The following is a 20998-nucleotide window of genomic DNA, read 5'->3' as shown; positions in this document are numbered from 1 at the left end:
TGGCCCTACTGTAACAACAAGAAACTCTTTTAAAAACAGCCCCTTTCTATTTTGCCAAGTCTGAACAATGCATTTACATTAACTTTTGGTCTTTTTTAGTAGAGTCCCTTACCAGCTATACAATTTGTCAGCTGTTGTATACTTTCATGTCATATCTTAATGTTAAACCTCCATTGCAATAAAAATAGTACATTTACATACCAAAAAATTCTGTTTAAAGAATGATGTAACATGTTATTAGTTACACAGAAATTCTGAGTTAAACTAGAACTACTTCATCAGAATCTTCACTTAGATAGTCATAGCACAAAATATACACTGATCTCTTAAATGTGACCTGAAAGGGAATTTTAAAAATTGTTTGTCCATTCTGCTCCTTTGTAGCTTCCTGTGTGCCTCCTCCCTGCTCCCCTTACCCCACTTGGTAGCTTCTCCTGTCATGCTGTCTGGAGTGGCTCATGACCATGAGTGCCAGCTTCAGGGCAGACTATCAAAAAGCAAGACAGAAACTCCAAACTGGTTGTATTTTCTATAATTAGATTTCACCAACCCAGTAACAAGTATGAACTCTTAAAGCACTATAACAGTCTTACCATGTAATAACAGACAGTCCCCAGGGGCATTCCAGTCTAACGTGCCACCCTGGCAAGTTGGACTATGAGAGAGATGGTCGATTGATACCAAAAATCACAATAATATTCAGGTTACTCCCAGTCCCAAAGGACCAATTGCTTACCCTAAATCAAATGTATCCTGATCTGAATCAAAGACAACACCTGTAGCCAATCCTGTAATAAACTGACTAAATATTCATTAAGTAAGAAAAGAAATAAGAGTTATTTGTAGGGTTACAACAGGAAACGTACAAACACAAATAAGTTAGTTTTAGATTTAAAAAGATATTTGAAGCTTCTATAATAAGCAGCTTTATATGTCATTTAGGGCTGCCCCATGCCAAACAGCATGGGAATCTATTGCTTATGTTTAGGAATCTTTGCCCCTCAGAGTTCAGACAGCATAAAGAGACCCAGTTTTTTGTTTGTCAGGGATTTTTATCCCCTTCACCCCAGAATCCAAGATGATAGGTTGAGTTCATGCTCAGGCCTCCCCTTCCTGGAGGGAGTAAGGAATGCAATCAACAAGTTCTCTTTGAACCTGTGATGCTACACAATGCCTCATTTGCCTTCAATGGGCAATCTTGTTTCCAGGATGAGCACTTTGCCCTAATCAATGCTTCTTTTTTTTGTTTGGTGAGTTACACAAACAAACAGGTTTACAATGCAAACACTTGGTATGCAAACACTCAATATAACTTTATACCCACTAGTTTTTTACATAAAAGTATAAAAAATGCCGCTCTGGTCTTCCTGGAGGATCTGTTGGGTGGTTCAGCATGCTTTTAATTGAAGGGGGCTCAGGGAGAGAGAAGGCTTAATTAAGCCATCTTTTCTCCAAAGTGTTGCTTAGTCATTGGAATTAAATATGTATAAAACAGTCTAAGAATTTCTCTACCTTTCAGCCCCTTGGTTCCGGTGATGTCATCAGTTCACTAGTTCTTTAGCCACTATGCTGCCCTCCAATGTAGATAGGACCTGAATTTGTAATATAACATCCAGAGAGGAAATTCCTTTATAAAAACAAAACCAAAATACCTTTTCCTCTTCTAAGTCAAATAATTAGGCACAGCAGAGTAAGAATGACAGAATATCAAATTAGTGGTATTAGCATTAACTTTTAATTTCTTCTTTGTGTTGGTGAGAGAAATTAACAGATAACATCAAACTTGGTTTACAGCGTAGCACTGATAATATATCATATTCTAAAGAAGGTATACAATGCCTGCCCTGTGGAATCTGTACTGTTGTGTTACACTTTAAGATTTAAACTTAGATTTTTGTGAATAATTGCATTTCATTTTCTTTTGAGGATTTAATTGTCTGAGAGTCAACGAACAGTGACCTGATACAAGTACAAAACGAGTGTATTTTTATCATGTTTTATGGAAAAATAGGAACAGGTCTATTAATCAAGAGAAAATTGTTACTCCATCCAGCATCTTTCCTTAGAGGAAATGTCTTAAATTAATATTTCCTCTGAATGGTAGATATGTTGTGTTCCTAAATGGTGGTTGTGCAACAGTGTAAGGCTAAGTCTTCTATTTTCCACTCTTATTTTCAAGCAACCATCTTAGTTTATTCTGAAGAATACACGTGCTACTGTGATAACACAATTAGCTGGAGAATTAAGTGTACAAAAACAAAACTCTCTGTATAAATCCGGATATGCAGGCAATCTTAGTCTTCAATAAGAATTCAGTCAGTGCCTAATTAAATTGTTTTCACTTTTTCCAATTTTAATTTTTTCCTTTTATCAAGCACTTGTTTCCCCAATCAGAATAATGAATCTAACTTTTTGCAACTGATAACCACAGTGACGCCCTATCAAACTTGCATGAATATGCTTAAATAACAGTCAAATCTATGCTTAAACCACACAGTGCTGTACATAATCTATTTACACTAGCTGCCTAGCTTCTATTAATCCAGAGACTAAAAGCCAAACATCCTATTTTGAACTTCTGATCTTTGGGTGTTAGTACAACCACTGATACTAGGCTGCACTTGGCTAAGGCTCTGTTTTTTTAATATCCGTGCAAAACTGTAGTGGTTTTAGTTATATCCTCTTTTTATAGTATTTCTGAAATATAAACAAGAACAGATTTAAATAAAAGCAAGATTTTGAGAGAAATGAATGTCAACCACCAAAAACATTTGGACCACAGAAAAGAATGTAACTGAAAGGAACATTTTTTCCAGAATACTGTACTCAAAGCCAACAAAAAGAGAGAGAATGTTAAATAATCAGATCCCAAAGGTGCTATATTTAATTTTAGAAGGGACAAATGATGCCTTCAAAGGTTGTGAAATAATGCAGATTAATAAAATATTTAAATCTTATGTTTTTGGGAGATAATAGGTATAATAATGATAGGCAACCTATAGTTTACCATATTGTACTCTACTAGTTAAATATCTTGTAAAGCTGTCTTTGTGAGGAACAGCAGCACTTACTCAGACTAAAAATAATACCAGGATCATGTATAGTGCATCCCAGGAGGTTATTGGTGTTTTTGTAGACAGCAGACAGGAGAAAAAGGCATTTTGTCCTTTTTACCCCAAGTAATCCCACTGGAAAATTAAACATGTGCTATGAATTGATATCAGCTCATGCCAGGTTACCTCCCTAAAGAGCGCTGCTGCAAGCACTGTTGCTACATTTCTTGGACAGCAGTTTGATGGTCTGTGTGCATGATGGATAGTTTATTATGTATGCTACTGTGGAACACTGTGCTACTGTCTGCTCCTGGGAGACTGTTAGAGAGGTGTGCCACTGGGAGCAGCAGTTACTTTACCACTTCTAGAGAATCTTGGATAAATCCTGCATACCTAAAATCTTAAAATGTAGCTTAGCCATGTATGTGTTGGTGTACTAAAGACCTGGCTATTGCATAACTAACCATGCAATTTCTTTTGTCTTCATGTAGATGTCTGCTGGAAGCAAGATAAAAAAATATATTAAGCAATATATTAGCAAGAAATATTTAGAGAAACCATGAACCCTTTTTAATGGACCACCCTATCCAGTTTCTGTTCTTTTAAGGAAGTTTTTCCTATTCATGACTCATTTCACTCTTTGGCTAACATCAAGGGAAATGGAATAACGATTAAGCCCAGGAATGTATGGGGTTTTTTTCAGTTTTTGTCCTTCTTCAAAATCTTTATGAATTTTCTGCATAGTCTTTTGTAAATATATATGGATATAAAAGCTTGACACCATGACAAGGTAAAAAGTACACTGTTAATATCTGCTTCCTAGTAATTTAAAAAAATGTTCCCTTTGATTCTTTAAGTTAAGGTTTTGCTGGATACTCCAGACTCCCTATCCAGTTCAAATGACATGCTCCAGGCAGCCAATTACACAGAACTGTTAAGTGAAATTAATGAGATCACCCTTAAATTACACTTTGTTTTATTTTCATTTTATAGGTCTGTATGAGCTGCTGGCTGCATTGCCAGCCCAGCTGCAGCCACATGTGGACAGCCAGGAAGACCTGACCTTCCTCTGGGATATGTTTGGTGAAAAAAGCCTTCATTCACTGGTAAAGGTAAACCACATTTAAGTCAGATTCTCTTTGAGAAGAGCATATGGAAAAATGTTTTGAGTGCCATCTAGTAACCAGTGATCAAACTGTTGCTCAGCGAAAACAAAACAGCCTTGTTTCAACTAACTCTGCTTCTGTCAGGGGTGGAAGTTGTTAAATAAGACTCTACCAAAAATACATAGATGATTTCATTTAATAGTGATGTTCTGGCAGTATACACTAATGCAGCAAACATATGTTGTTTGCCCTTGTTTAGAAAGAGAGAATACTAAATAGTAGCAGGAAATCTGAGATGTCTTTATGGTCAACATTCAAGACCTGGAGTTTAGCTTAAATAAATAAATGTTCACAGCAAAAATTAGAAGGAATATGTTTTCTGAGGTCGAGTATGGCAACAGTTCAGTAGCCACATTAATTTAAAATAATTTCCTTTAACAAAGTCAACTGAAATTCTAGTAAGCTGTTTCGTTTATTGGCTTGCCTCCATTGAAAATTGTGTTTTGCATATAAATATATTGAACTAAAGCATGATTATAAAGTTAGTTTGGAAGAATACTTAAGTAAAGTGCCCTGCTATGATATGATCAACAACCAGAAATCAAAGCATGCCGTGGGAGTATGGAAAGCAATCTCAATAATGCTCAGACTGCTCAAAGCAGTAAAATGGGACCAATGAGCTGGTTAGAAATGTACCATGTCTACACTGATATGTCTTGAACCTCTAATATAGGGATAACTTGTAAGAAAATTCTGAAGTCTCAGCTGAGGTAGTGGGAGGTGTAGTAATCCATACAACAAGTATATCCAAACTTGCTCATAATTCAACAAAATGTGTAGCAGTTGTCAGTCTGTAGTACCAGTCAATGTATTGTCCCACTGATAGTATTTTAAGCAAAATTGAGGAAATCTTTATGGGTAGCATTGTTCGTAAATCCTTCACAGTAACAATGAACTAATACTTAATTTATAGCAGTCCTCAAAGGTGTGACCTAAGATGTTTTGTATTTGGTTTACTGATGTGGAAACACTTACCACAGACACAAATTTGCCATCCTGAGTTCATGGAAGAGGTGCAGCTGTTAGTTTAGCCACAGTAACTTGAAGGGGTGGAGGTAGGTAATGAAACTTGATAAAAGTAGGATGACCTCCAAAAGTAGTACAAATTTAAATCTGACAAATTGTTACTATGAAAAATGGCTACTATTTGGTAATTGAACATAAGAAGAGAAGGTAATTTCCATTGTCCCATTATACAAAGGATTAAAATGATTAAAATATCAGCATTCAAAAATCATAAGTCATGTCCCAACAACTGAGAATCTGACTTAAAAATAATTGTGTTAAAAACAAATTTGAAGGTTGTTTTCTTTTTTGAGGCCATAGCACAGGATTGCTTGAGTCACACTGTCGAGCTTCTTTCTACAATCATGTGGTCTGGAAACTTTTTTTTTTTTTTTTTTTTTTTTTTTTTTTTTTAAAGCCAAGATTTCCTACATAATCACAGGTCACTAGGTGCAAAATCAAATATCACAACAACTGGTAATTCTAAATATGAAAAGGAGACTGCAGTGTTTTCAAATTAATTTGTTGATTAATTTCTGAGTGTTACAGTACAAGCCAAAGAAAAAAGGATCTTTTTTGCATTGGTTTACAGGGAAAAGTTTCTTTTCAAATTGTAATTTTGTAAGTACCGAGGATAATTTGTTTTGGGGAGACAGGCAGATGGTCTGTAATGATGGTAGTAATTAGTAAATCAAGTCTTTAAAAGAATTACTTTTTACTCAAAAATGGACAGAACTCTTTGTCGTTATTTAACCAAAAATATCTTACAAAATATTTACATAAAATAATATTAAATAATTAATATTAATAATTTATTAATAATAAAAAGTATTTACATATCTTAATATTCTCTGGTAACAGATCAACAACAGCAACGAACTAGAAGGAATGGTATTCAGTTGTCATTCTCACTTGCCCTATGGGCATCACTCCCAGTGCCCCACAGACTTTTCTAGGAACTGTGGATTTCATTACATGTCAAGCACCGTACTGGTTGACTTTAACTGGTCAGGCTGCCAGTAGGATCACTAAAAAGGTCTGAATTGTACACTGGTGGTTGTTCTCAACCTGGTTCTGCAATTATGTGCTAATAACTAAACTAATCCAGAGATGAAACTGGTACTGAGGAGTCCTCTCTTAGGACACATCTGCACAGCAATGAAATACCCACAGTTGCCCTGGGTCAGCTGACTGGGGCCCACAGGGTGAGAGTTGTGAGGCTGTAAAATTGCTTCATAGATGTTTGTGCTCGGATGGGAGCCTGAGCTCTGGGACCCTGTTAGGGGGAAGGTCTCAAAGCTTGGGCTCCAGCTCGACCACAGACGTCTACACAGTAATTTTTAGCCTTTTGAACCGAAGTCTGCTGACCTGGGCCAACTGCTGCTGTGCCATGAGTCTTTTATTCCAGTGTAGACGTACTCTTAGACTTTGATCCTTCCAGAAATTAGACATATGTGTAACTTCATACATGTGAGTAGTCACATTCAAGTATAGAGATTTTACTGTATGCTCAGCCTCTCCAAGGTAAACTCAAGGAAGATTTCATTCCTGAAACCTGGTTTATCGATTCCTCTAGCCCCACACTTCCTTTTGTATATTAATTCAATTCAGAAAGTTATGTTTCATAAACTTTTTTTATGGCCAAAAGAAAAGCCATTGTGATCCTCTAGTCCTTGCATAACACAGGCCATAGAATCTCATTCATTATCTTGTGTATCAAGCCCGTAACTTCTGTTTGAGCTGTAACATATCTTTTCAAAAGATTTCCAGTTTTATATCCAGTTTCAGGGAAGGTAACACTTAGTGGAGGTCTACACTAAAAGCGCTACATTGGTGCAGCTGCACTCTCTCTCATTGGCATAATTACCCCACCTCAATGAAAGGCGGAAGCTATGTCGGTGGGAGAGCGTCACCTGTCAACATAGCACCGGTGTGGACAGTGCTCACGTCACTGTAATTTGCATCACTCGGGGGCTGTTTTTTTCACACTCTTGAGCGATGTAAGTTAGATTGACTTAAGTGGTAATGTAGACCTGCCCTTAGATTTTATAGACAAGAACAGTTAATACAGTTAGGCATAGGAGTTACTGTCCTATCCAGCCCTGCTGTTTCTCCTGCTTCAGAGTTTCAGAAGTGTTAGTACTTTGTTCTAGGGTCTGGAATGCAATTTGAAAACAATAGTACTTTGTGAGGACAAATGCATGCAATCAAGTAGGCAGTGGGAGGATGCTGATATACTAAAGCAGAGGGATGCATTGGACCTTAGAGCCAAATAGTGTTTCGGTACTGATGTGACTTTTCTTTTAAATCTGCACAAAGAGAAGAAGGAAGTTAGAGGAGAAAGCATATTGAATTAGTAGTAATCAGATCCTAGTAATTCTGTACTTGTGGTGGACAGAGTTCCTCATTTAGCGATAAAAGCTAATTTTTAAAGGGAAAAGTTTGCTTTTACCAGTATTGGTTATTAGTGGTAAACATACAAGCTGCAATTTGTAGAAGCTATTCTTCAGGGATGCAAACTGGTCAGAAGGCTTGTTTTCTAAAGGTCAGATGGCTTAAAAAGCTGCAATAAATAGAAAATTTTTAATTTTAAAATATAAAATTTTAAATTTGTCTACAGGTGTTTCATGTATTCATATATAATTACATCATTTTCTGTGAGAATGTATGCTATTGTGTATGATTTGCTACACTGGCTTTCTTTAAAATACCACTTTTTTGGATCTCTTTTCATTCAGTACTATTGGATAGAAATATCCTTTCTGTGAACTTGGACCAGTGTATGCAGCTCTAAAAAGTAAGAGATGGAAAAGTTGTATTAGATCATCCAATCCATCCCCATGCAAATACTGGATTGTTCCCTACAGTACATTCCTGTTATAGTAAGTAAAACCAGCAAAAACTGATGCAATCATTCATTCCTCCCTCTTTCGCACAGACCAGGAATCAGTCAATTTGATTTTAGTTTGCAAAGTACAGAGCAGAGAAAGCCCACAACTACTGTTGATAGTTTTGGAAGTCAAAACGGACTCTCTGAAAAGTGAATGTTTGAAGTTTGTCTTTGTCTGTTTCACTCAACTGATTGTTTCCTCATTTCATTACATGACTCACTTAAGTCCTAATAGAGGCCTTCATCTTATGATTTCTGCATGATGGAGGAAGCATAGGTCCCAGTGTTTGTGTACAGACTTGTAGCAAAGCATAGCGAAGAGATGACCTCTAGGATTATTAGAGTACTTAGATGATCACAGTCCAAAATAATACATACATAATACATACAGGCTCACAGCCTGGTTAGAGAGCTGTTTGGGGGGGAGAAAAGGGATCAGTCCGTTCTGTATTAGTTACTCCAATAGATTTCTTTAAAGAATTAAAGGGCATCACTTTCAGAATATTTTCATTTGGCCTTTAATGCAAATTCTACTGTTCTTTTCAGTTTGGAACCCTGACTGTGAGTGAGCCATTTTACCCCCTACATAGTCTTAAGCATCTCTAGTTACGATAGAAAGCAAAGTAGGATTGAAAAAAATAATTATTGGGCTTCTAGCAATCCATGCATTACCCTTAAATACCCTTAACATTTGTGTCTCCTCCTTTGAAAGAAAAATGGTTCAATTTAGAGGCTTACATTTTTCTGATATACATAGATAAATACTGTAACAGAATGAACTAGGAAAACATGGTAGTGGTAAATTCATCTTTGAATTTTAGAGTAACCGAAGTACATAATGCCATTTCTTGGGCATATGTGCTCAGTCAGGTGGTTAGTATGAAACCTGAAACATTAGAATTGCAGTGGTATTGGAGCACCAGAAACTGGGTTATTGAAAGAATTGTCAGTGTGAGATTTCCAGAGATTTTCAAGCTGCATATTGCAAATTCCATGAAATAGAAGCTGAGAAGGCTTGAGGCTGTTGCTACTTTTTTAATTTTATAGAGAAAAATAAAGGAAATATTTAGGAAAAATAAGAACAATCTAGAAGAGGCTATTGTGGTAAGGCTCTTACAAAATCAAATAATTAGTGAACACTCCGTGGATCATGGTAGGCATTTCTGCAGTAACAATGTCAATGTGCAGCAGCAGTAGATCATTTTAATTGGCCAAGGTATTATATTGTAGTGTATAAAATCAATACTGTATGTATTGAAATTGCAGTTCAATTTATCTCTTATTGCTAGTCTCCACATTAAACCTATGATCTGGACTGGCATGACCAAGTTTACGGGAGAAGAGGTATTTTCTTTTAGATTTATAATATACACCTCCTCCCAGAAACTGTAAGAACTAAATACTAGTCTTTAGAATCAATGTGCCTGAGAGTGCTGCCCATGCTGCAACTCAAACAGTAGTTACAAGTTTAAGGCAGGAATTATTGGGTCAGGTTCTATGGCCTTTGTTATGCTGGAAGTCAGACTAGATGATCATAATGGTCCCTTCTGCCTTTAAAATCTATGAATTTATTAATGAATTACCTTAGAAAGCTTTACAGATATAATTAAATCTATATTCTGTTTATTCTGCTTTTGTGTTCCTCACTTACACTATGTTTCTGGACTCAGTTTGTACATCATTAGCCTCATACTTTATGGTGAAAAAATATCTGGATTTGTAGGTTTACAAATATTCTATTATTCTGTTTAGTTATTTACATTGTACTGAGGCATCATTTTAGCATCTGAGCCTCGTAAGCAATTTTCATACAAATTTACCATTTGCTCAGAAGCTGAGCCCTTAAATAAAAGGAAAAGGGGGGCATAATGAAGAACAAGATTATATTTTTTAATGTGAGGTGTAGTCATAGTTTCTTGAGATACCAGTTGGCTATAAAGAATCTTAAGCAAATTATGCCTCCCATGTGAGGGAAGTAGGCCATGTTTCTGTACCTTCACAGCAAACCCTTTGGTAGAGGTTGTTAATTGTCTAAAGTGCTATTTGCTTTGGCCTTGGGGGAGAAGGGGAGGGAAGAAATCCAGACCATATGAGTGTAAGCATCTACCACCTGGCCCTATGTAGAGGGAGTGTGAGTGAGTTAGATGGCAGCAGCTGGTAACAATCTATGGCCAATGAAAGATAATTGTTCAGCATGCTCTGTAGAGGAAGCAGGCAAACTTGCTTCTTACGTTATAGTTTACATTTTTCAAGCACAGAAGGCATGCAAAACTTACTGAAAACATAAATTCTGAAATTCCAGAGTAAAGCTGTTACTTCTGTAATTCAGACTATCCAAACAATGTACATATGTGGTCAGTTTTACAGGATAGGGGAGAGAATTTTACTGCAGTTAAACTTCTTAATATTGATTCATGAAAGTTCATAGACAAAAATTAGATGGGTAATTGAAGTGTATCCCTTAAATCCAAATCTCTCTAAGTCTAGGAAATGTTTACCTTTCTCAAGGTGTCTCTCTTACCCTTACTGTTCAGAGAACTATTTTGGCAAGTCAGACTGTTGTCAAAAGAAGCGCCACACAGCCTGGTTTATAAATCTCATTGGTGTTTTCAGCCCTTCAGAGAATTGAAATTCTATAGAGTGATGGTAGTACTCTAACCTAGACCATATAAAGGAATGTATTCTAGTAGATCAGGATAGTTATTTTACCAGTGGAGGAAATTAAGATTTTTGTCATTTGTTGATATAACTCCTGATTTCTTTAGGATTGTGGGCACTACCTTTTCTTTTGGAAGGATGAGGTTAAGTTAATTCCAGAAATTCTCCTTTTGTATAGTTTTTAAAAACAGAGAGTGGTGCAGTGGAATTTGACTATTTCCTTGGTGTAAAATATTGATATGAAATGGTCTGGCTCCAACACTGAAATGTAAAGTTGACTTTTATACCACTCTTCCTGCTTACATTAAGGTAAAAACTACTTATTAAATGGACCTCTAGAAAGGAGGACTCTTAATGGCTGACAAAAGTGCAGACTGTGTGGAGTATTAGGAATAAACTTTCAGATCAGAATATATTCGCTAATTTTGCCTTCCTCAAAAGTATTACACCCAGCAAAGGTATATATGTTTTTCTGTATTTTGTACATAAGTTTCTTCAAATTTAAAGTGCTGCAAACTTTTATATCCAGTGTAAGTGATTTTTGGAGACTGGCAAAACTCGCTTGCAGATTTCATATGCTGGCTGCAAACTAAGGAGGACCTGGAGGCTATTGGCTGACTTTATGCTTAAATTTCCATGGAAACAGTGATCAGATCAGTCAAAATAAAGTAATTGAAGTTTTATAGAAGATATTACGGAATCTTTACCCTGTCCAATCTGGCATCATTGCCATGGAAACATGAGGGAAAGGCAACAGGTAGCCAGCAGATGTGAGATCTATCTTGTAGATTTCACATTCTGGCTGTTAGCTGGATGATGTACATGTGTTGATCTCCTGCAGCCACTTGGGCACTGGCTTTAGAAGTCTAGTATTTTAATTAGAGGGGTTTTTGTTTTGTTGTGTTTTTTACTTGGTTCTCAAAATTTAAAAAAAACAGTAAAATAGGTTACTACTTTAAACATGAATTAAAAATAATAAAATCAGTTTTTCAGGTATTACAATTGTAATAAGTAATCACACTTCTTTGATGATTGACAGCAGAATTGTTGCATTTAGTGTACGTATGTGCACAACTTTGTTTCTTTAAAAATGTGTATATAGAATATCGTCCTGAAGTTCTCAAAAGGTCTGAATAGTTCAGTAAGGTCAGATGATTCCTGTGATGTATCATTCTTAATGTCACTGCATTTTCACACCAGGTTGTATAAAGATCTATACTAGCTTTCTGGGATTAGACTCCTGTCACTTGTGCCTTTGAAGATCTTTCCCTTGATTTTTTTACATTTTGTTAGTCTGTGTCACCTTCAATTTATTCAGAATAGTTGAAACAACTGTCAAACACAGTTCTGATTGGGAAAATAACTTATATTTGTAACAAACTGAAGAAAGATACACTAAAGTTAGTTGCACATGGATGCATCAATGCAGGTATGATGTAACAGAGGTCATACATGATGTCACTACTAAATAATTTTTACATTATAATTATAATTAATGTACACTTACATTATGGTCATGCATGAAGCAGTGGATTGTATGTTTGTATTTCTTTGTGCTGGTGTCTGTTAATTGTTATATTAATGTTAAATTCTTGTATTTTTAAAAGCTTGTATTTGTTTTTTTCTTAAGAAATTAGAATTTTTGAAATTGCATTATTTTTTGGAGGTGGAAATTTTTGAATATAGGACAAGATATCCATCTTAAATAGAAGACTCAGTATGTTAGGTTTTTTTCAGAGGTTTTCAGAGGAAAATAGTAATTGACATTTAAAATCTCATTGTGAACAGGGACCTTTTGATGCCAACTGGCAGAGGGAACAGGGGTTGCCTAGGATTTTACAGGGATTCCTTGGGTCGAATATATACATAATAAATCACCAAAGCGCAGTGTGTGAGGTCTCTACCAAGAGCCAGTAGCCAACTGGTCGTCATAATTATTGTGAAATGTGTGTATGGAGAATATTTAAGGATTTACGAATCTGTAGTAAACATTACATTCTTAAGGTGTTGGAGTTAAGGTCGGTCACCAGAAGGTGACATGCTGAAAGGAATCTTTCTGAGGTAACAGACACTTATCTCCCTATCTGGCCGTTTGTGTATTGTGTAATGTATGCCTCACAATGTGTGCCTATTTGCATACTAAACCAGGGGCTAAATAAGAGATTATGAAATCTACAAGAAAGAAAATCTACAGGATGAAACAAAAATCTGGGATGCCCTGCTTATGAATAAAGACAAAAGTTTGTTTTGGTATATTTTGCGGTGCAAGGAAATACAGACTCCTTCACCTAGGAGACAAACAGACAGCATGCTTGTCTCATGGAAGGAGGGTCAGAGCCAACCTGCCTGTAAAGCTGTTCAAGGAATTTTGGATAAGCAATATTTTATTAGATACAGAGAGTGTCTTGTTAAGTCTAGGCTCTGTAAAGAGTATTCTGATTTTATTTTATATATAACCATTTGTTTCTAATACTTGTACTTTCTACTACTAGACTCTTCATGCTTTGATAAATAAACTTGCACCTGATTTCTACCTACGCTGGGAGGAGTTCTCCCATTGGCCAATAATTCACCTCCCCAACAGGTGGTAGCTAGGTCGATGAAAGAATTTTTTCATCAACCTAGCATTGTCTGCACTGGGGGTTAGATGGACTTAACTACATCGCTCAGGGGGTATGGATTTTTCACACCTCTGAGTAACTTGACTTAACTTTTTTGGTGTAGACCAGACCTAAGTGCTGTGTGTTAAGCAGAGCCGTGATCTTGGATGAAACTGGTAATGCATTTCTTTAGAAGCAGTGAATCTGTGAATACTGTAAGTATCCAGTGGATCAGAGGCTGGATGCTCCAGGGAGACACTCAGAGGGCTTGAGAGTTGGGGTGGTCCAATCGTTAGCCTGTAGGGCAGTGGTTCTCAACTTGCACTCATGGGCTGCTTGTGGCCCAATCAGCACACAGCTGTGGCCCATGGGACGTCTTCAGGGCCTTTCAGGTAGTATATATAGTGTGGTTGCGGCCCACATAACACAGAGAGAGCTGCATATGTGGTCCACCATGGTAAATAGATTGAGAACCACTGCTGTAGGGTAATAGCAAAGCCTCAAGGCCTAGAGGGGAGAGCTTATGTAACTTGTGGCCTGGGGAGTTGACTGCGGCAGGCACAGACAATACTTCCTCATGCTGAAGGCAGATAATAGCAAAGTACCTCATGACCACTGGAGAAGCATCACATTCATATACCCCAACATCATACAATTCCTATGGCATATATCTTTGTTAGCATCCTAAACTGTAAATAATTTTATTTTTTAATTACTAATTTTTTTTAGCTAGACATTCATTAGGGAATCTCTTTTTTCCCCCATCCATCACTTCACCAAAATATTTCCAAGTTTAGTTTTAAAAACATCAGTAAAATTGGCTAGTTGACAGCAATTGGAATTAAATAGCTAAAAGCCCTTACAGGTATGGAGTCAATATACAAACAAACTTGTGAAAAGCAAAATGAAGAGGTTAAGTATGTTCAGCCAGATAAATGCCTCAAATCAGAGGTGTGAAAAGTTGGTTTATTGGCTATTTACTTGAAAAATTGTGAATTAATTCTCAGTGCAGTGTAATGTGAGAAGACTCTTTTGGTTTAGGTTAAAATCCAAAGAGAGACTTTTTTTTGATCAGTTGTAATCTATTTACAATTTATGCTGGGGGACCTCCAAAGAATAGCAGTAATTCAGCCAAAATGTAACAAATAGAGAAGTAAATCTGCTGCCTGCTGGGACAAATAGTTCTGCAGTTTCATTGTTTCAAGGAAGGCAAAATGCCAGGCTAGTGACAAAGTATATGCAGTAATTAGAAGGTCAGAAGCCCAAGTCAATGTTCACATCCAGTTTTTCCTTCCCTACTGAAGACATTGTGGTGGGGTTTACCTAAACTGTAGTAGAACACTTCTCCTGTGGTATCAAGGGCCAATCAAAGGCAGCTCATGTTTCTAAGTGTTAATAATCTGATACATCTGAGACATCCAAGTTTAACCTAATTAAAATCTCTTTGAACTGGGATTTTTTCCTTATGACTAGGAGGCATTCTTGGTGTAGTAAAGGAAAATTAATTTTTATAGGAGAACATCTCAGTGGGTAATTAAAAAAATTGTTTAATTACTATATTAATCTACTTTGCTTGTAGAATTAGAAAGTGTTGGCTAACCAAGCACAATGAGAGAATCTTGTTGGAGCTAACGGTGGTGGATGATACTTTTAGGGACATCCTGGGAAACAAGAAAATGGAAACCAGTGAAGCACTATCTAATCAGATAATGAGTTGCCATGCATATATTTTTCATTAGTTAGTTTCACTATTCGTTAGCCTAACAGTCTTTTTCTCTCAAGTCTTTCTTGCATTCATTTTTCACTTAGTCCCGGTGAAGTGAATATTAAGTGCTCACCAACATGACCAAGGGTTCACAATGTGATCGTGTGTGTGTGTGTGTGTGTGTGTGTGTGTGAGAGTGACTGATTCTTATATTCCCTTTTTCTGACTGTATCTTTTCTCCAATCTTCTGTCCCTCTGATGATTCCTCATGCACATATTTACCTCTTGCACAGGTCCTATCTTTTCCCTTTTCAGATCAGGGAAGAAGGAGAGAAAAGTGTATGGTATGCCATGTATATACTAACTCTTTACATCTATAGCTAGCGCTGTTAATAATAGCTCAGTTTCTTAACCATAAGTTTATTTTTAAAATAATCATCTCTGTGCATCTTTGTAGAAACAACTGTTCTCTTTGCAGGTGGGGTGATGTCATTGGAAGTTCACTTCAAACACAACTCACATTCAGTCACAAACTGTGGTATGTGAGCACTTAGCATATTTGTACTGTACATATGGTACCCATTCACTGTGGAACATCTAACAAGGTGCTCAAGGAATGAGATTTGAAAAAAGTTCATAAAGCTTACTTGTCTAAGTACTTTGAGGAGGAGTAATTTTACATTCATTATTATGACTTGACTACCTTCAGAATGCAATAGACAGACTTAGTTTATGGGATTCATTTGGCAGTAGCAGCCATCATAATGGTGGCTTCTTTAGTTTCTGTGCTGTTTAAAAAAAAAAGTTTCATATTTTCCCCCTTAATTGAAGTGCTCCACAATATACATGATGCAAGCATCTATCTAACCCTATGTTTCCTTTAGCTAGAGTAATGGCTTTTAAAAAATGTCATCCTGAGCCTTCTGTTTTTTAAAATGAAATCTTTCCTAAATTAAATGTGCTTAAAAAGACTGATGCTTCAAAATGGGCTATTCAAAGATTCACAAACACACACTACTCCGGGTAAAAGAGATTCTGACTCCTTTTTACTGGTATGATATGGATTAGTTTACTTGTGAGTCAGAGACACTCTGAGGTAGGAAAATACTGAGAAATTCCCTATAATTAATGTTCCGTAGAATTTTGTTAGTGAGTTCTGAGGAGGCTAAAAAGGGAGAGAAAATAATAAAGAATACAAGTGTCCATATTGTTGCTGCTTAAAGTGCACGCTTCCTGAGCTGTGCCAGCAGCATATGCATTGCATCTGAGTGTGCAGTTCCTGATTTAATGGAATAAGAGTGAAAATCATCCTTGTACAGAAGCTTATGCACCACTTAAATCTGCCATAAGCATGAGTCCCTCTGGGCAGAGATGAATTTCATACAGCACAATCTTTCATTCTGCAGATTTAAATTTTTCTGATCTATCCTCAAACCCATTTTTTTTCCAATCCAAAGGGACTAGTCCCCAGGGACAAAGTCCCATGCTATTTTTTTATTTTTCACGCTTCAGTTCTGTGTGCTTATTATTCTCATGATGATTTTTTAAAAGCTGTAATTATTAACAAAAAAGATGTGATAGGGTTGGTCAAGAATTTTTTTAGGAAACTTTTTAAGTTGGTTTGTTGATACTGAAGGTTTTTGTGGGAAAGGGTCAGATATGACTTATTTTTCATTTAGAAAAAATATTCAGAAAAATTCAAAATTTTCAAAATACCCAGGTTTTTGAGATTTTGTCTTTGTCCCAATTTGGGATGGGAGCAATTTTTTAAATCTCAGATTTTTGTGGTGTTGGAAAAGTTTCCCACCCAGCTCTAAAAATTACAGTTTAGTTCTCTCATAATTCATAATGGTTGAATGGATTTTGCTCAGGCTTTCCTAAAATAAAATTTTAAATAAATTTTGGGGTGAACTCTAGGAATTGCAAATTTCAGTCCCAAAAGTGAATATTTCAGGAAGCTAAGCATGTGAAAATGGATGATGAGAGGCTTCCTATAGACGTTTTCAAATGTAGATCTCCAAACACTTCACAAAAGTGTAGGAGAGGGAGGATGGCCAGGGATTATGGCTCTAGCCTGAGGATATGTCTACACTGCCGGCTCCGCTCTATATGACCCGCTCAATCGATCCCAGATGACCTCTCCGGTTGATGCCAGTAATCCACCTCCCCGAAAGGAATAAGGCGTCGACGGGAGGGCATCTCCTGTCGATGCAGTGCCATGAAGATGCTACAGTACGTCAATGTAAATGTAACATAGATTGCGTATCTCCTGTCGACCATTGGCGGCAGGTAGACCAAGCCTGAGTCTTTGGAGATCTGAGATTAATTCTCTACTCCATCACAGACTTCCTTTTTGTCCTTGGGCCTCAGTTTCCATCTCTAAAATGGGGATAGTAGTACTTCCTTAACTGACAGGGATGCTATGAGGATAACTATGCTAAAGATTATTAGATGCTTCAATACTGCAGTAATGGGGGCCATATAAGTACCTTAGGTAGACAAAACTATGTAAGTAACACCAGTTTGCACATGGGAAAACATACGTAGGCTGATTTCTTCACTACTGCTGTATATTTAACATAGATATCTATTCTTTCCATAAAATAATTTGAGTTGTAATATCCTATAGATTAGGTGGCATAGATAATGAGCAATTGTATTTTTATTGAGCTCAAGTACATGATTTTAATCAGGAGCAAACCATAAATCATGGTACTACTTGAATTCCAAAATTTTTCAAACATTCTAGAGAAAAGTGTTTAGTGGTTGTAATCATGTTAATCTGACATCTGAAATACTAAGATACTCATATTGAAGTTATCAATATGTCATTACAACTAACTACTGCTCTACCACAGCACATGCCAAGCAACAAAATGTTTATGGCTGCATGCACATGCTCTTATATTTTAAACATTCACTTTTCACCAGCTTCTCCTTTCTTTTTTTTAATTTTGGATATTTGTCTCTCCCAGTTGGACATAATGAGCTCCTCCCTTCTTTCTTTATCACAGTGAATCATTTAACAGGATCTTTGGCTCCATGGTTTTCTCTAGTAGTGGCTTTCAAACTAACACTAAACTAAGTTAAAGTCCCTGGGATGCATGGCAAGTAACCAGAATGCAGTCTTGATGTTGTATTTTGCCAATATCTCTCCAGGGCTGCACTCCTTAATCATAGCTACTGCATCATCAAATGATGAGTATCTTACTGAACACAGTTGAGGGTCAATATAGTCATTTACCAATGAGCTGTGGTAGTAGAGAGGTGGTGGATAAGCCTGTTTTCCCTCTTCACCTTTGGTACTACATCCAGGGCACATATGTTGGCATCGGTTTGCATGGGAACTTGCCTGACACTCTCCCTGCTGACACTTCTGAGGTAATCTTTGCCTTTACTATATGCTGCAAGGCTTTAACGGACTTCAGGATCTTCCAAGTGCTTGCTCATGTCCATTCTGAATTAGGTGTGTGTGTGCCATGTGCACTGGTGCTGGAAACTTTTCCTAGCGGTCTCTCTAGGTCCAGCTTTAGCACCCTCTGCAGCGGTGTGGGTATGCACCCGTATATAGGGTGCCCCTGGCCCCCCTCCCTCTCAGTATCTTCTTACAGCCTGTGATGGTGCTGGAACACTCTCTTGCCCTTGTGAGCATTAGTAATTCTAGTGGTCTTACTGTTTGTTCTAGTGTAGATAGTTTTGTTAGTACTTAGAAGTTAATTAGTGAGTTGCCCAGGATTGGGACATGCCTTGGTCCCCAGAGTTCAAACCCTGCATTTCTTGCGAGAAGCCTATGCTGCTGAATGACCCGCACCAGAACTATTTAAAGTGCTTGGGGGATGTTCACGTGTGGAAAAAGTGTAAGATCTGTAAGAGCTTTTGCCCATGGACCAAGAAGGACCAGGACATTAGACTTAAGGCCCTTCTGATGGAATCAACACTCAGACTCGGAGCTGAGGTCAGACTTGACACCGAGCACTGTGGCCTCGGTGAGGAGCGCTCCCGTAGCATCGGCGTCCTCTTGGCACTGCTCAACATCTGTGGTGCCAGAGAAGCAGCCAGAGAAGACTCATGCTGAAAGAGAACCATCGCCAGCACCGAAATCAATTAAGAAAAGTTCAGGAACCTCAGGAAAACCTGAGTCAGGCCCCCTGCCGACCCGAGAGGATCTTCACCTGTGCCGCCACCAACTCCAGGGAGTGGCAAAGGCCCCCGCCACTTGGTGGTGCCTACACCTGAGACATTCCGGCCAATGAAAGACCTCTTGGCTATACCAGTGCCGCCTACACCAGAGGAAGAGAGGCTGATGAAGCGAGGAACAAACACCCCTTCAGGAGGTCTGTTGAGGAGAAAGCCGGCGCTGATATCCCCAGAGCACTTCCTGTCAATGGGATGCCATTCAATCCCCCAATGTCGCCAGATCCTTGGTACTGGTCACCGGGGTGATGCCGAGAAATGTTGGGATTGCGCCTCCGGTCACCGTACAATAGACACAAATCCCCGGAGCGTTGGCACCAATCTCAGGAGTGTTGGCACCGATCCCCAGAACGCAGTCGCTCCCCAAGCCCCCGGCACAGTTCGACAGACTCTCATGGCAGGTCTCCAGGTCCTCGGCACCGCTCCCCAAGTCCTCACAAAAAACCTAAGGACAAGACGCAGTCAAGGGTCACCCAACTCTCAGGCTCCCGGCACTGATCACTGATGCCTGGTCCTCTGGGAGCACTTTCTTGGACTCAGAAGGGGAGGTCATCGTTCCCCCAAAGGGGCAGGGACCCAACCAACCCAGCGGCTTCCCCATGCTGCCACAGATGGGAGTTTGGCCTCAGGGTCAGTGGCCTGGCCCCTGGCAATTTTGGAACCCATGAGGGTTCCCACAGACCTCAGTGCTGCAGCCCCATTCGTCCATGGGATCCTTGGTGCTGCAATTTTCAAGGGACCCAGTCATGGCATGGAATTTAGATGTGTGCTCAGACCAGGAGAGGGTGCTCTCAGTCACCCCTTCAGGGACCACCCCAACAAGGGAAGAAGAACCAGTCTCCCCACAATTACCAGCCTCCTCTTCCTCCTCACTGGATGAGGCTGTGGTAGGTGCCTCCCATACTGCCCTGCTTGATGACTACAAGGTGCATGACGAACTGCTGAAATGCATGGCAGCCAATTTAAGCTTCAAGATAAAGGAGCTCAAGGAGCCAGTGGATGAACTCTTCGGCATCCTAGCTTCCACAGCCCCATCCAGAATGGCCCTCCCGGTGCATGAGGAAGTAGTGAAACTGGCCAAGGCACTATGGCAGACCCCTGCCTCTCTACTCCCCACATCTAAACAGGCGGAAAAGAAATACTATGTGCCTGCTAAGAGGTTTGAATACCTCTATACCCACCCCACCCCTGGATCTCTTGTGATTGTAACTGCTAATGAGCACTATAGACAAAGCCAGATGAGCTCAACTCCAAAGAACAAGGAGGCCAAGAAATTAAATGTATTCAGTTGCAAGGTTTATTCGACAGCAAGCCTACAATTGAGGGTATTCAACCAACAAACACTGTTGGGATGGTAGCATTTTAACATCTGGCAGTCGCAGGAGAAATTTACTAACTCCCTTCCATAGACCTCCAAACAAGAGTTTGAGCAATCCTGGAAGAAGGAAAGATGGTGGCTAGAGTCTTTACAAGCGGCATCAGACGCAAGTGATTCTGTGGCATGGTCAGTAACTTCTTGCGGTGTCAGTAGGAGAGCATCTTGGCTCCAATCGTCCAGTCATTCGGCAGAGGTCCAGCAGTCCATCCAGGACCTTCCCTTTGACTGCTCAGCTCTGTTTGCTGTTTCCTTGGCAGCCATCATCCCTTCTCTGGATCCGGGCAACTGGTACGCTCCCTCGATTTCATCTACTGTCACATCTCTACCTTCCTCGGCCACAGGAGGTTCC

General features: G+C 38.6%; 1 protein-coding gene across 3 annotated transcripts in view; it reads left to right on the top strand.

The window, feature by feature from the left end:
• Positions 1 to 20998, top strand: part of MPP7 (MAGUK p55 scaffold protein 7) — a 281426-nt gene that overhangs the window by 89430 nt on the left and 170998 nt on the right. Inside the window, exons 1-2 of one of the 3 annotated variants that reach the window (XM_067542556.1) lie at positions 3604 to 3843; positions 4047 to 4165. In XM_067542556.1, coding sequence (XP_067398657.1) covers positions 4130 to 4165 — 36 coding nt within the window. In that variant the 5' untranslated portion in view covers positions 3604 to 3843; positions 4047 to 4129. Of the gene's footprint in view, positions 1 to 3603; positions 3844 to 4046; positions 4166 to 8074; positions 8107 to 20998 lie in introns of those variants that run through there. The other 2 variants (XM_067542555.1, XM_067542558.1) reach the window with 2 other exon arrangements.

The sequence above is a fragment of the Emydura macquarii genome, unplaced genomic scaffold (genome assembly GCF_026122565.2).
Source record: "Emydura macquarii macquarii isolate MOO-44397 ecotype Brisbane River unplaced genomic scaffold, CSIRO-AGI_Emac_v2 contig_719, whole genome shotgun sequence".
Classification (NCBI taxonomy): Eukaryota; Metazoa; Chordata; order Testudines; family Chelidae; genus Emydura; species Emydura macquarii.
Note: the sequence above shows the minus strand (reverse complement) of the source record. Positions and strands in the feature narration are given on the sequence as shown.